The 15,157-nt window shown below is 38.9% G+C and overlaps 1 protein-coding gene across 2 annotated transcripts in view; it reads right to left on the bottom strand.

The window, feature by feature from the left end:
• LOC122639609 (serine/threonine-protein kinase BLUS1-like) overlaps window positions 1–15,157 on the bottom strand; it is a 43,422-nt gene that overhangs the window by 10,046 nt on the left and 18,219 nt on the right. For both annotated transcript variants that reach the window (XM_043832487.1, XM_043832493.1), the window contains exons 9-13: window positions 13,366–13,434; window positions 13,145–13,219; window positions 12,936–12,997; window positions 3,076–3,351; window positions 74–207 (exon numbers count right to left, since the gene is read on the bottom strand). In XM_043832487.1, the coding sequence (XP_043688422.1) occupies window positions 74–207; window positions 3,076–3,351; window positions 12,936–12,997; window positions 13,145–13,219; window positions 13,366–13,434 (616 nt within the window). The remainder of the gene's footprint in view (window positions 1–73; window positions 208–3,075; window positions 3,352–12,935; window positions 12,998–13,144; window positions 13,220–13,365; window positions 13,435–15,157) is intronic.

The following is a 15,157-nucleotide window of genomic DNA, read 5'->3' as shown; positions in this document are numbered from 1 at the left end:
AAATGCTTAAGAACAATAACATTAGTAAAACCAGCTACATTTTTCCAACATAAACCAGAAAATCAGTTACCACCTGAAGATCTTATGGGAGCTGAGAAGCTGTTCGCAGACGCACGATTTGGTAGCATCAGTGGACCACTAAAACTAGGTGCCTTCCTTACTTCACGTTTTCCTTTCTCATTTGCTAATTGATTCTCATTGTCAAACCTAATAACAATATCAATGACAAACACACAATAATGGATACACATCAATGTAAAGCATGAATTGGACAGAACAAAAAGTGATTTTGCCTATGTCATCCATCAGCTTTTCATGATTGACCAGTTACATGATTGATGACTATGTTACAACCAGGCATGCACATTAACTATGTCGGATAAGAGGTACTCTATTGAGAAGGCACACAAAGCAAAACAAAAACATTGGATAGATGGTATAAAAAGAAGGAATTACAACAGCAAAGGAACATTGTCACAATAGCATTCTATGCATTGTAACAATTTTGAAGAAAGAAATCATCGTATATACAAAGTTTGAGAACAAACAAAAGTGCATAAGCAACATGCTCTTTATTTTCTAAGGAGGCTGGAGGATTGGAATAAGTTAAAAGAAGAAGTGCCAAAACTGTTTATCTAATAGATATGGACAAGTAACGATATATCCTCCTGTTTGTAGAGAGCTGAGGCATCCAAGGAGCCTAATAAGAGCAGGGAATGAGAGAATCACTGACGAAGGGTTGCAGGCAAGGCCATAGGGGCAAGAGCACAGGTAGAAGTTAATGGTATACAAGAAGTGAGTTAGAAAGAAATACAAATACTTAATTTCTGATATTACAAATCAATCCACTCTTACTTTCTGATTGGTGTCACAATAAGGTATCTTTTTAGACCTCAATGGCAGGCACACAGATTCAGGGAGAATGAACTTCAGATTGTCCAAAACTTACTTGAGCTGGCTTTAGCAAGAAGGATGTGGACTGGTGGAGGGCCGGTTAGAGAGGAAAATCTGAGAAAAAATAAGATTTGCAGGGGAGAGAGGAAATGGCATAAGAAAAGAGGGGGGGGGGGGGGGGGAGAAGATCACACAATCACTCTAGCCACACAGCCACTCACAAGCACTTTCATTATTTGATTCTTCAAATATGAAATTTCATCCGAACACAAGCTATTTAAAAGAAGAGAACCCAACTAGCAAAGGAAACCTATTAAACTAAGAAACAAACTTTAACAAGGAAACTAAAAGCAATTGGGAAACGAATATCCTACGCAACTAAAATTCTAAAATTAAAAGATTGCATATTTCCTAAAGAAAATAAATATCTAATTATCCTAATAGACTAAAAACACCGATTTGGATCCGGTTCTTGGTCTGGGTTCCGGAGTACTTTGGGAGATCAACCTTGGAAACAAGAGGCTTTAAGATTAGTAGAACGAAGACGGAGTATATGATGTGTAATTTTAATCACACTACGATGGATACTGACATGGTGCAAATTGATGAAAAAGAGAGACCGCAAAGTTAGAGCTATGTTAGAGGCTTAGAGCTATGGGTATCAACCTTGGAAACAAGAGGCTTTAAGATTAGTAGCACAAAGACGGAGAATATATTTGTAATTTTAGTCATACTACGATGGATACTGACATGGTGCGAATTGAGGAAAGAGAGATATCGCAAAGTGACTATTTTAGATAACTGGGGTCAATCATAAAAAAAGGTGACATAGAGGATGATGTTTTGCAGCAAATCAAAGTGGGATGGTTGAAGTGGAGAGGTGTGTCCGACGTACTCCATAGGAGAAGTTGTGAGGAAGGACATGCATTGTTGGGTCTTGTACCAAGTATGACCTCGGATAGAGCCTGTTGGAGGGCTAGGATCCATGTCGCAGACCCCATTTAGATGAGATTCTCCAAAGTTGCTGGGCTGTGCCTCATTCCTCTTACTTTCATCCACTTTAATCTTTCATTTTGCTGTTATTTTCCATCTTTATCTGTCATTTCCTGTTTTTCATTCCCCATCCCTCTTTTCCCATCTCTTCATCCCCCTATTTATGTTTAGACCATAGTTTTCCCTACTGTGTTTTGTTGTTGTTGTTGTTGTCTTGGTCTGGATTGCCAAATGGGTCAAGTCGATCCATGGAAGTGCTCTTGCATCATGGACTCAGGAATCTACAGGCACAGTAATGTCAAACCTGTGTCTAGTGCTCTTAATTGCTTTCATGACAAGATGATCTCACTTTCTCATACAACCTTATGGATTATCCAAGTTTAAACGAGATATAAGAATATAACACACTTGGTTTGGAAATCACTCATGAAAGGGCGACGCTTTTGATATGAGCGGAGGCATAAGGTGTGGTACTCTATTCATCCCATTTGTCTAATGTTTTTGGCAGACAAGGAATCAGTTGACGAATTGTTTTTTAACTAATCATACCTTGCTTTGAACATCACGTTCAATTTATTGTCTGTGTTTACCCTAGCTTGGATCCTCCCAAGGATAAAGTTTGTCTGATGTTTGTATAGAGAGGTGGCCTCTTCAGTAAATGGGAAAATTTCCTGGATGAGGATGCTATTGCTTAAACTATGTCCGTCAAGAGGAAAATGATTCAGGATACCCATGAAAAATCTCTTACACCAACCCAATTTTGGATGGCCACCAAAAAGCACTGATGTCAACCTGATGTAGGATTTTAACCCCCCTTTTTTTTCAAATTAAGAATTGCAATAGCTTAAGGTTTCTAGGGTTGTTAAGGCAGTCCATTAGAAGGATGGTCATGGAGAGATGATAGGTTGATGGGTTGATACTGTGTTTAGAGACAGAGCTGACTGAATGGTTCAGGCAGTAGCAGGTCAAATGAAAATACGAAAAGATAAGAGAAAGAGATGGTTATACTACAGGAATCAACCATTGGTTCTCCAGGAAACCCATTAAACTTGCAAATAGCCATTATAGACTATTGAATTGAAACAGGTTTTTAACTGAATCACAGAATTTTAAAATCTCTGGTAATCTAGACAATTATAACATGGCAAAGGAAACCAAAAATATAAAAGAATAGTGACCAAAGTGAACCTTTCATTAGGACGCCCCCTTTCTGATTGATTAAACACAGCTGCAGCCAGGAGCGGCCCACTTTGAGATTGGCGGAGGCTGCCCATTTGACTCTTAGAATGGGCTTGAGGAATGTTCCTTTCTGAGGTGGATGATATTGGCTCATTGCCTAATCCATCTTTTTCACATCCTTCAGTGTTTTCCTCCAATACAGGATCAATTCTATCACTTTGTGAAGCTTCTCCATTTGCCTTTGAGGCCTCCGCCTGTGATAATTCAGCACCCTGTATACTTTCTCTGCAAGAAAAGTATGTTGTTTAGACTTCCCAAAGCACTTGGTCATCCAGACTCCAGTCGTCATATACAGCAGTTTTTTTTTTTTTTTTTTAAACAAAAAAACCAGGGGTAAAGGTTTAGCATTTTAAGAGAAAATAATCATAAAGCACTAAGGTTATTTCCTTTCAAAAGTACTATTGCAATATCCACCCTGAAGATTCGCAGTCAGGACAATAAATAACTGAAAGCCCCCTCCCATCAACCCCACCCCCCCCCAAAAAAAAAAAAATTTATTTTATTTCTTAAGTAAAAAAGCCACAACAGCCATCTTGAATAAGGATTGAACCCTTCACAGAACCTTATGGATGGTCCTAATGAACGCAAAAGAGAAAATGCAGTACATCACACACAATAGAAGAAACCATATTATGGAAAGGGAATATTATAAAAAAGATTCTAAATTAACAGAAATATGCCACTAAAAGAAAGGTACATGGGATTAAAGAATTTCTTGTTTTCAATCAAAGAATCATACCTTATAGGCATCACACTAAATTTTCAATCGTATTGGCAGGTCCACAAAGGCTGTGCCTTCAGCCACAGACTGACTTCAGAAGTATTTGTAACTTTACACAGGCACACATCAAGCAACTTTTCCTTGTTTCTTATTTTTCTTTATTGAATTGACAAATAGTAAGGGACCTCTGAAGTCTACACAAGCACACAGCTCCTAACATATCCAAGGTAGCACAGCGACTAAATGTACCCATGGGAAAAAATCCGACCGATGATGATACATTATATGATATGAACTTACCAACTAAAAGAAACAATAAAACAGCAATCCATTTCAAGTGGCAGTTTCAAACTTAATATATTTAAACTTGATGCGCTAGAGGTTGTCCTAGGAGTGAATACATCATCAGACAGATCAGAAGCTGAATAATGTCTCAGGAAGAGGTCTTACGTACAGCATGCCAGATCCTCAGTTCAAATAGATTCAGAAAATTTCAAATTGGTTTTTCAACAAACCACTTAAACTGCTGATTCAAAAGGGACTGAAGACATCATAACTGTCGTCAATGCATGGGAGAAGGCATAGGAAGGGTATTCTATTTATCCACCAACTCATATATTCTTGACAACATGGCTTGTATCACATACAAAACAATAATAGATAAGAATAGTCACAAGAGGAAACTATAAGAGAATAAGATATTCAAAGACAATGTCAAGGATTCACGATGGAATGAAGACATTTTATTGTCAACAATGCATTGGAGAAGTCGTAGGAACGCAGTTAAATCTTCTAATGGATCGATTCTAGTGAGATATCAAACGGCTAACAGCTAGGAGAAAGGGAAGAAGAAGAGAAGAAAGAATGGGAGAGAATCAGTTATGCTTGTTGAGTGATTCTCAACACACATATTAACTTCATTAATAAACTTAAATTACATAAGCCTCCCTAGGGAGGAAAGAAGAAATAACAACTAAGTCATGTCTTATAATAAGACAATGACAGAACTACCCTTACACACCAAACAACAACTCTAATACTCCCCCTCAAGCTGAAGAATAGATGTCATACACTCCCAGCTTGCACAATAAGGTACTAAATAGACTAGGAATGAGACCCTTGGTGAAGATATCTGCTACTTGATCACCAGTCTTCACAAAAGGAGTACAAATGCAACCCGAATCCAGCTTCTCCTTGATGAAGTGTCGATCAACCTCAATATGTTTGGTTCGATCATATTGAACCGGATTGTGGGCAATACTTATAGCAGCTTTGTTGTCACAATAGAGTCTCATTGGTCTTTCAGTATCAAAACTCAAGTCTTGAAGTAGTCTCTTCAGCCATATAAGCTCACACACTCCATGAGCCATGGCTCTAAACTCTGCTACCGTGCTAGATCTAGCTACAACCGGTTGTTCCTTGCTCCTCTAGGTAACTAGATTACCACCCACAAAAGTGCAGTACCCAGAAGTACATCTCCTGTCAAAGATTGTACCAACCCAATTAGCATCTGTGTAACCCTTGATCTGCAAATGGTCATGCCTGGCAAATAGAAGACCCTTTCCTGGGCAAGATTTCAAGTACCTAATGATGCGATACACTGCATCCAAATGTCCACTCCTGGGAGCATGCATGAACTGACTCACCACTCCAACTGCATAGGTCATGTCTGGTCAAGTCAAGGAGAGACAAATTAGTTTTCCAACTAATCTTTGATACTTGCCTGCATCCATAAGAGGAGAACCACATTCATCCCCAAGCTTATGATTCGGATCAATTGGAGAGGTTGTTGGTTTACACCCCAACATTCCTGTCTCTTTCAGAAGGTCCAAGACAAATTTTCTTTGGCATATGTTGATTCCTTTCCTTGATCTAGATACTTCAATACCCAAGAAGTATTTCAAGAGTCCAAGGTCTTTGATCTCAAACTATTTAGCCAGATAAGACTTCAATCTGTTTATCTCAGCAACATCATTTCCAGTTACTACAATGTCATAAACATAGACAATGAGTGCTGTGACTGTACCATTTCCCCTCCTGACAAACAAAGTGTGGTTAGCTTGACTCTGGTAGTACCCATTCTTCAGGATGGCTTGTCTAAATCTCTCAAACAAGGCCATAGAGAGCTTTCTTCAAGAGACACACTTTCCCTTCAACTGAGGGACACTTAAAACCAGGTGGAGGCTGCATGTATACTTCTTCTGCTAAATCTCCATGGAGAAATGCATTCTTCACATCTAATTGGTACAGTGGCCAATCTTTATTGGCTGCTATTGACAGAAGAACCCTGATTGAGTTATGCTTGGCTACAGGGGCAAAGGTCTCTTGGTAGTCAATACCATACACTTGACTGTACCCTTTTGCAACTAGCCGAGCTTTATATCTTTCCACTGTACCATCTGATCTATACTTGATGGTATAAACCCATCTACATCCAAGTGGAATTCTCCCCCTAGGAAGATCAACCAGTGTCCAAGTATTGTTCTTCTCCAGAGCCACCATTTCCTCAGACATTACTTGCATCCATTTGGATCGGATAAAGCATCTGTGACATTTTTGGGAATGGAGGAAGACTCAAGGGCAGTGGAAAAGGCAATACCTATAGGAGATATAGAATCATAAGAGACAAACTGGGCTATGGGAGTACAGGCTCTCTTCCCCTTTCTCATAGCAATGGGAAGATCTAATTCAGGAGGAGAAGTATTACCTGACTGGGGAGGATGAGAATGAGGATGTGGATCCAAAGAGGGGTTTTGGCAGGGCTGCTTTCCTTTTCCCTTCAAGCATTCATCTCTTTTGAATACAACATCTTTGAATCTTCCCTTGTGCTCTTTTTCCTTGCTAGCATCACCACCACAACTAGCATCAATATCAATAACACCATCAGCATCAACATCATCTACTTCTTTGTATTTTCCAATATCGAATAGGAATGGGGAAGTGGAGGTAGGCAAGGGAGATAGAAAAAGAATGACATCAGCATCCTGTTCACTTCTAGTACTACTCTCCCCCTGAAGAGGATGCTAAAGGGAAGAAAAGTAGGGAATAGACTCAAAGAAGGTGACATCTTTCGAGAGAAGCCACCTTCGGGAAGGAGGGTGGTAGCATTTATACCCTTTGGTGGAATCAGAGTAGCCCAAGAAGATGCACTTGAAAGCTTTGGGGTCAAGCTTGGTGCGGGCTGATTTGTTGACATGAACATAACAAACACAACCAAAGACTTTTGGAGGCAAGGAAAAGACTGAGGATTGAGGAGAAAGAAGAGCCAAGGGAGATTTAGAGCCAAGGAGTGGAGATGGCATCCGGTTAATAAGGAAGGCAGCAATAAGAAGTGCATCAGACCAAAAAGTCTTAGGCACATGCATACTAAAGAGAAGACTCATGGTGATTTCCAACAAGTGGCGGATTTTTCTCTCAGCCACCCCATTTGTTGAGGGGTGTCAACACATGCTAGTTGATGGATAATGCCATTATCAGTAAAGAACTGTTAGAGCCCCCATACATGTACTCACCCCCCTTATCAGACCTAACAATTCGAATTTTAGTACCAAATTGAGTACTGATAAATTGATAAAAAAAAAAAATTGAAAGCATCACAAACATCACTTTTTGTTTCAACAAAACAGTCCAAGTGTACCTAGAATAGTCATCAACAAACGAAATAAAGTACCGAAATCCAGACAAAGAAGTAGTGGGAGAAGGTCCCCAAACATCAAAATGAACAGTGGGTCTATTACCATGATAAGGATAAGATGTGTGACAATGTTTAGCAAAAATACATGATTTACACTGAAAAACATAAGAAGGAAAAGAAGTAAACAAATGGGATAACTGTCTCCTCATAACAACAAAAGAGGAATGACCCAAACGTTCAAAGCATTACAGACTCTAAAGTACTATGGTCACTCCGACCACAAACATAAATTGCAGTAGTAGATGGATCAGGTAACTGTGGTTCAAGAAGGTAGAGTCCTCCTTTCTCAGTCCCACTACCAATAACCCTCTTTATCTCCAAATCCTGAAAAAGACAATAGGAAGGAAAGAAAGTGACACAACAATTTAAGGATTTGGTTAGGTAACTCACTGATAATAGGTTAGTAGCAAAATCAGGGATATGAAGAACAGACTCAAGGGAAATAGAGGGAGTAACCCTCACATTACTCTTCCCAGAGACAGAAGAAAGGGAACCATCAGCAACCCTTACCTCGTCCCGGCCAAAGCAAATGGAATAGGAATCATAATACTGTGACATACCAGTCATGTGGTTAGAGGCTCCGGAGTCAATGATCCAAGTAGGGGTAGTAGAAGGTGCAGACGAGACCTGCAGACTTGAGGCAGAAGTAGCTGACCCTCCAGGGGTAAAACTAGTGAAGGAGTGACCAAGGTATGACATCAACCGGCGGAAGGCTACAATATCATCCTGTGAAAGAGAATCAGGAGCAGACTGGGGTCCAGATGTCTCAGTCTCGGATGTCACAGAATGAACCCTAGCTCCCCCTCGCTTGCCACCATGAGCACCAGAAGAACAACCATGCATACCAGGGGGCTGCCCCTGAAGGTCCCAACATTTGTCCTTAGTGTGTTCCAATTTACCATAGTGATCACATTTAAATCTTTCATGGCGATCTCCACGAGTTGGCCCTTGGCCTTTCCCCCCACTCTTTCAGTCTCGGTGGGAACTAGAAACAAGAGCAGATCACTCCACTAATGGTGTAGCATCCATAGTTGCTCTCCTGGTTTCCTCACTTTGTAAGTAACTACACACTTCATCCAAGGATGGAAAGGGAGACCTCCCTAGGATCTGCAGACGAATGGGCTTATACTCTTGATTGAGCCCACCAAGTAGAGAAAAAATCCTTTCGAATTCCTAGTTCTTATAGACCTTGACTTCATCTTCAGAGTAGACAATCGAAGATACCTATAATGATCATACTCCTACCACAGACTAATAACAGTGTTGTAGTAGTCAGAGATACTTCTATCACCCTGTTTCATATTGATGACCTTTTGGTGGATTTGTTACACCTTTACATAGTCACCAACTCGATCAAAGGTCCTAGTGATACTATCCCATATCTACTTAGTAGTTTCTTTGTCCATAAACCTCCTGCTAATTTCAGGTTTCTTGGAGAAAACCAACCATGTCATAACTGTGGAGGGCAATATCCTTAATAGAGCCAGTAATATACACCAACTTTCCCCTACTTTGCAGGGACATCTTCACAGAACGAGACCAATCTAAGTAGTTGGTATGGTCCAACTTCACAACAGAGATTTGGGTGTTGGGGTTATCAAAGGAAGCCATAGTTTGGGAACCACTACTCAGGCTGCTAGCTGTAGTTGGTCCACTGACCTCAGAATCATGCCCAAACATAGTAGACATAATATTATTAATATGCAGACAGTTCAACAGTCAATCTAGTGTCATGCTCAAATGGGGAGTACACTCAACCCAAACAAAGGAAGCAAACCAGTACACAAATGGTTCCAAATCAACTAGGCAGGGGCAAAGCCTAAAAAACAGCAGGCATTTAGAGAGCAAAAACTTGCATACTCACAAACCAAATCCTTCTAACACCCAAAGAACTTTTCATAACACCCAACTAGTGTAACAAGATGCAAACCTTCCATTCTCATCAACTAATAATCATCCAATGCATCAGCTTCCCAAAAAAAGATCAAACAAGAAGCAGAAACAGAGCTGCCGATACCTGTACAGCAGCAAAAAAGAGAGCAATACTCTCCAATCTTCCCCCTTCAATAACCAGGCTCTTAGGGCTTCAAAACAGCACTCCTATACGACTCAAATAAGCCTAGTTTCAAGGCAAAACAGTCTGCCAAAGGCAGAATTGAAACTCAAACATCCCATGGCTGGCGGAAATTCTGGGTTATCTTCAAAGTCTTCACAATAGCTACCAGCCAAGCAACACTCCTCTCAACAACCGAGAGGTTAGGGGTCTGAGAGAGTACCTCTAGGTGATTCAGATGCACTAGCTATCATTCAAATAGATGGAGAGATGAGGGAGAATCGAAACAGTCACTCCACAAGCTTGCGGTAGCTAGGTATGCACCTTCTAGAGCTTCAATCCACTTCAGCAGCTCCTAAAGTCTCTCCATATGGATTTGGTTTGAGGAATATAACTCCAAAGAATGTAAAATGTGTAGTATCTCACATAGTACAGCCTCTAATGGAATCCTCTACCTTTCTAGGGTTCCAAAGAGAGCTGAAGACAACAACTGAGCTCAGTTGACTCTCAAACCAGAGATGCAAGCTTTGATACCAATTAAATCTTCTAATGGATCGATTCTAGTGAGATATCAAAGGGCTAACAGCTAGGAGAAAGGGAAGAAGAAGAGCAGAGAGAATGGGAGAGAATCGGTTATGTGTGTTGAGTGATTTTCAGCATACATATTAACTTCATTGATAAACTTATAGAAATTACATAAGCCTCCCTAGGGAGGAAAGAAGAAATAACAACTAAGTCATGTCTTATAATAAGACAATGACAGAACTACCCTTACACACCAAACAACAACTCTACATCTTTTATTGATTCACTAATGCAAATATTTCTAGAAAAATGGCTTGTATAATTTAAACATAATTTTCCATGCTTAGATTGTTGGCTAAAGTTCTAATTACGTAATTACGTTCGAATGACAAGAGGTGGGAAAAACCAAAAGTGCTAGATTTACATTTTATGGGTGAGTCATATGGACTCCAACAAAGTTTGAAATTGAAACCTGAGCTAAACTGAACAAAAAAATTCTAACTCCTCTCCCCCCCAACCCCCCCCCCCCCCCAAAAAAAAAAAATCTTTTTGTGGCTTCATTATGTCATAGAAGGCTCAAAAACCTCAATTTTGGATAACAAATTCCAATACCTTACCTATTCAACTATCCCAATATCTATTATTGGTTGGAAGAGTAACAACCAACTTTTAGACAAGAAATGTATCTGTTGCATATTTTATACTTTAGGTCTCCAATTAGTTTTTAACAAACTGTTTGTTTTATTATTAGATGCTGAGTTTGATAATAAGAAACTAAACCAATTAGTTTTCCAAAAAATCTCTAGATCATGGAAAGCGTAATTTTTTAATGTAGTTGAAATAGGAAGAAGCTGCCATCCAAACGTATTCAGGATAAGATGGGTATTGGATTTGCAGTTTAGGAGATTGAACCTGGTATCATTCCAAGAATTTTTCCTCATCTGCAGCAAATCCATCAAGCCTGATTCAAGCCAAGCAAGGGGTAATTATGGCACTTGCCAAAGATCTAGAAATGCAACTGCTCTAATTTATCCCACATCTCTGTTTATTTCTTCATATGTTAACCTTTTTCCTTTTGTTATTGGATTCAAATATGTTATGCATTCTATCCAAACCGACTAATCTTATTACTCCCCAATCACTTCAGTCAATCACAGAATTCCAAATCTTCCCCACCTGTTAGAATAGTAATCTAATTTCAATTTAAAGAACTATAAAAATCTTGGAAACAGTACAAAAGCATTATCAGTAAATTTACGAATTTAATCTCACTGTAGCAGATGGATTTTGATAACCTCACTAAGGAAAACTATACTTCCTGCTCCTTCTGTCTTAACTCTAATCATTTGTCAATTAAAGAAAACAGAGCTCACTTTAACCATCTTAAAACAGAAAATAAGATCTCTTGCAACTGAAATTAGCACTTCTCCTGATCCCTTCCTAGCTGGACTGCAAGCAAAGGTAAGTACTGTTTTTACAAGTTCCAATTATGGCACTGATTCCAGTCATGGAAGAACCTGAGATATTCTGGTGATTCAGTCAAAACACTGTAGCTTTCACATTACTTAAGTCAATTTTGAATGGAATCACTGAAAGATCTCATTTGTGTTCCCAATCAAAATTAAAATATTTTATTGATTTCTACCAAAATTTGTTAACATTTACATTTGCTGCCTCTTTACAGGTTTGGCAAAAACTGACCACCTATGTGTCACCCTTTTACATGACCCTTGACTTAATTGCAAGCCATCATTTCCAATCTCCCAACCATATACCATAGTAACTGCTTTAGAATTAAAGTATCTAATGGTGCCAACTAAAATTGAAAAAGGTTTAGAGACATTAGACTTCTGCCCTTTAGATAGTCCAATCATCCTTCGCATGAACATTATTATCATATTACTTGGATCAGAAGATCAGTACAGGAACCTGAATTCCTGCCCAATGTGGATCCAGATTGCTATCAATAGATATCCAGATGGACGACTGGACTATCTAAAGGGCAAAAGCCTGATATTGAAGTGATCCAGCCGATAAACTGTTTAAAATAGTTTTATAACCCCCTTCCCAAACAAAAAGAAAATGGAAAATTACCATGTGCTACCTGGTTTCAAATAATTCCCTACAAGTCACCTAAAAGTTACAACATTACTCCTAGCTGCCTCTCTTTGGGTTTGGAATGCATAACTTAATACATGTTGTGAAATGACCTAACATCCCTCACTTTTCTCATTCAAAGCAAATTACACTGATAGCTACAATGTAAATAGACTTCTAAATGACAAAGGACCCCTTCAAAATCACAAAACATATATTTGAAATGAACACAAAACATTTTTTTAACTTTATTTAATTTTCATAACAAAGAAATTACTCTACAACGAAGACTCTATCTCTCTACATTTTAATTCAATAACATATGAGAGGAGACATTCCAATTTCCACAACCTATAATGCAATGCTATGACAGAATGAGGGTATGTAGGATATTTACCCAATAGATATTAAATTATGCATTCCAAACCCAAAAAGGAGGCAATCAGGAGTCATTGTCAAACTTTGAGGCAGCTTGAAGGAAAAATCTTTGAAACTAATATGTGAGTACCATTGCATGTCAAATGTAGTGGGATCAATGCCACCTACAACAATATCAGTGCAGTTATAAACTGCAGCAATCTTCTCACCCAGGATATGTAATTACACTTCTTGAAGGAGGCAGTAAATTAGAAATGTTAAATACAGGAATTAGACAAGTTTTATAAGAAAACACTAAATACATTTAGGAAGTTGAGAAATTCACGCCAAAGGGGCATTACCGGCCATCAATATCAGTTGTAGAAATTGATTTCCCCATACCAGAACTGGAAGCAGATGCATCCTGTCAATAACAGCACATTATTATGTGACAAAGTTTTAACACACAGAAAAGAAAAAAGAATAAAATATAGTGTAACAGCACTTACATCTGCAAAAGTAGCAATACAAAGAGTTTAAAGATGTGAGGAGGTTGCAGAAATTGGCTAACCTTATTATTGACAAATGATCTCATGCTTTCATCATCTTCTTCCTTCATTCCTAGAACTTCATCGTCATCTTGAACCTACACAAGTGGATGTAAGACATCAGGATATCAATCCCACCAGTGTTAATTTAGTTTGTCCAAATAAAAAAAAAAGGTTATTAATAAAAAAATATATACTAGTGCAACACGAAAGCTTTTGACACTTGAAAATAATTGCAACATACCAGTGATGCCTGCGCTTTCAAATCCTCAATATCAAAGTTCCATGCGCTAACACCTCGTTTGTACTCACTCTGATAAAAGAAAAGCATAAAACAACAAAATAAGACCAGGCACCTATAGAAAGGAGCATGATCACAGTTCCCAAATACACGAGAAAGTGCACCTTTTTCCTGCACTTGAATGATATGCATTAAATAGATGGGTATCCATGTAATGTAGCCATTACAAGTCTGGAAGATGGTGCAAAAATTAACTGTGATTATTGTTTAAGAAACTACTTATAGGGAAACCAAGAGAAAAACTTCCTACAAGCTGCTGATCCAAGCAACCCAAAATTTCTGAAATAACTCAAAAGGCCAAGGAAACCTTTCAGTTGTAGTAGTTCTTTTTTTCCCCCCTTCTTTTAGAAGAGGAAGAAGAAAAATATTGTGATCCCTATCAAAGTATCAAAAGGTTGATTCTTCAAGCATACACAAGGCTCCCAGGATGACGGCAATTTTTAACATTGCCAAAAGTAATAACAAATTAGTAACATTAAAAAAACACACAGTTTAATGATCACGGTTCTAGTTTAAGATCAATTTTCAAGTTTACAATTGAGCCAATGGTTCAAGTTTTGGTTTAAATTTGAACAGCAACAGTCCCCCCCAACCCCAATCATGGGACTGTTTTAGTTAGTTTATTACTTTATTTGCATATTTTTTCTTTATCTTGTAACTTTTAGTTGTTGAGTTCCAGCCTGTTGGGACTCTTATCTTGTTTGTTAGAATTTAAGTCCAATAGATTTTCATTAAGTCTGTACGGTTTAGGAGTTCTATCATTTATGTTTTGTTATCTTTTATTTCTTAAGTCACTAGTAAAAGTAGGTAACAAAATCTCATCTATTATAACTCTATCCTATCATACCTTATAGGCTTATCCCTTGTAATAAAGTTTGCTAGAAATACTCTCTAGAAGTGGAGGTCAACTAAGGGGTTTCTATTTTGTTTATTTGTTTATTTTATTCCTTGTTGAGTACTTGAGTTTGGTTGGAACTCTTTTCCATAACTTTTTATAAATAAAGGCATTAAAGGGCTAAAGCCCATAATTTGATGATGGAATAGAGATTTTCTTTTGGAAGTGAGATCTCAATCTCCCTCTTTTCCCTCTCTCTTCCCCCTTCCCAAGTTTATCTCTCCTTTTCCCTTCTCTAGCAAGGGTACGGTTGCTCCATTGCGACCTACTGGTCGCGGGTTCGAGTCAGGAAACAGCCTCACTGTGAAGCAAGGGTAAGGCTGTCTACATTATAAGCCCCCCATAACCCACAGTGGTGGAAGCCTTGTGCACTGGGTATGCTTTTTTTCCCCCCTCCTCTAGCAGATTGACCCTCTATCCTGTTAATGTATACATTTACGCTGCCCTTCCCTAACAGTTCGAGCTTTTAGGTGAAACGGTAGTGAACATGGTATTAGAGCAGGGAGGTCAAGTGTTCAACTCCTGGGAAGTGCATTGGAAGAGCTTTCCCGACATTTCTTCCCTTCTGTGGTGTCACGCGAAGGAAATGCCGTGTGACCTCCACGTGCAAGGACCATGGGATCTTGGCATGCAAGTGCAGGGGAGTGTTGATGTATACATTTACGCTGCCGTTCCCTAACAGTTCAAGCTTTTAGGTGAAACGGTAGCAAACATATCCTTCTTCTACATTGATCTGAAACACCCACCCCCTTATTTCTCTACTGATGTAGATCACAAGTCCATATGTACCCGCAGGAACAAACCCCAAAACCAGCCCAGCAAGGTTGTGGGATTCAACTG

This window comes from Telopea speciosissima, chromosome 1 (genome assembly GCF_018873765.1).
Source record: "Telopea speciosissima isolate NSW1024214 ecotype Mountain lineage chromosome 1, Tspe_v1, whole genome shotgun sequence".
NCBI classification, from domain to species: Eukaryota; Viridiplantae; Streptophyta; class Magnoliopsida; order Proteales; family Proteaceae; genus Telopea; species Telopea speciosissima.
This window is presented reverse-complemented; position numbering and strand designations above follow the sequence as displayed.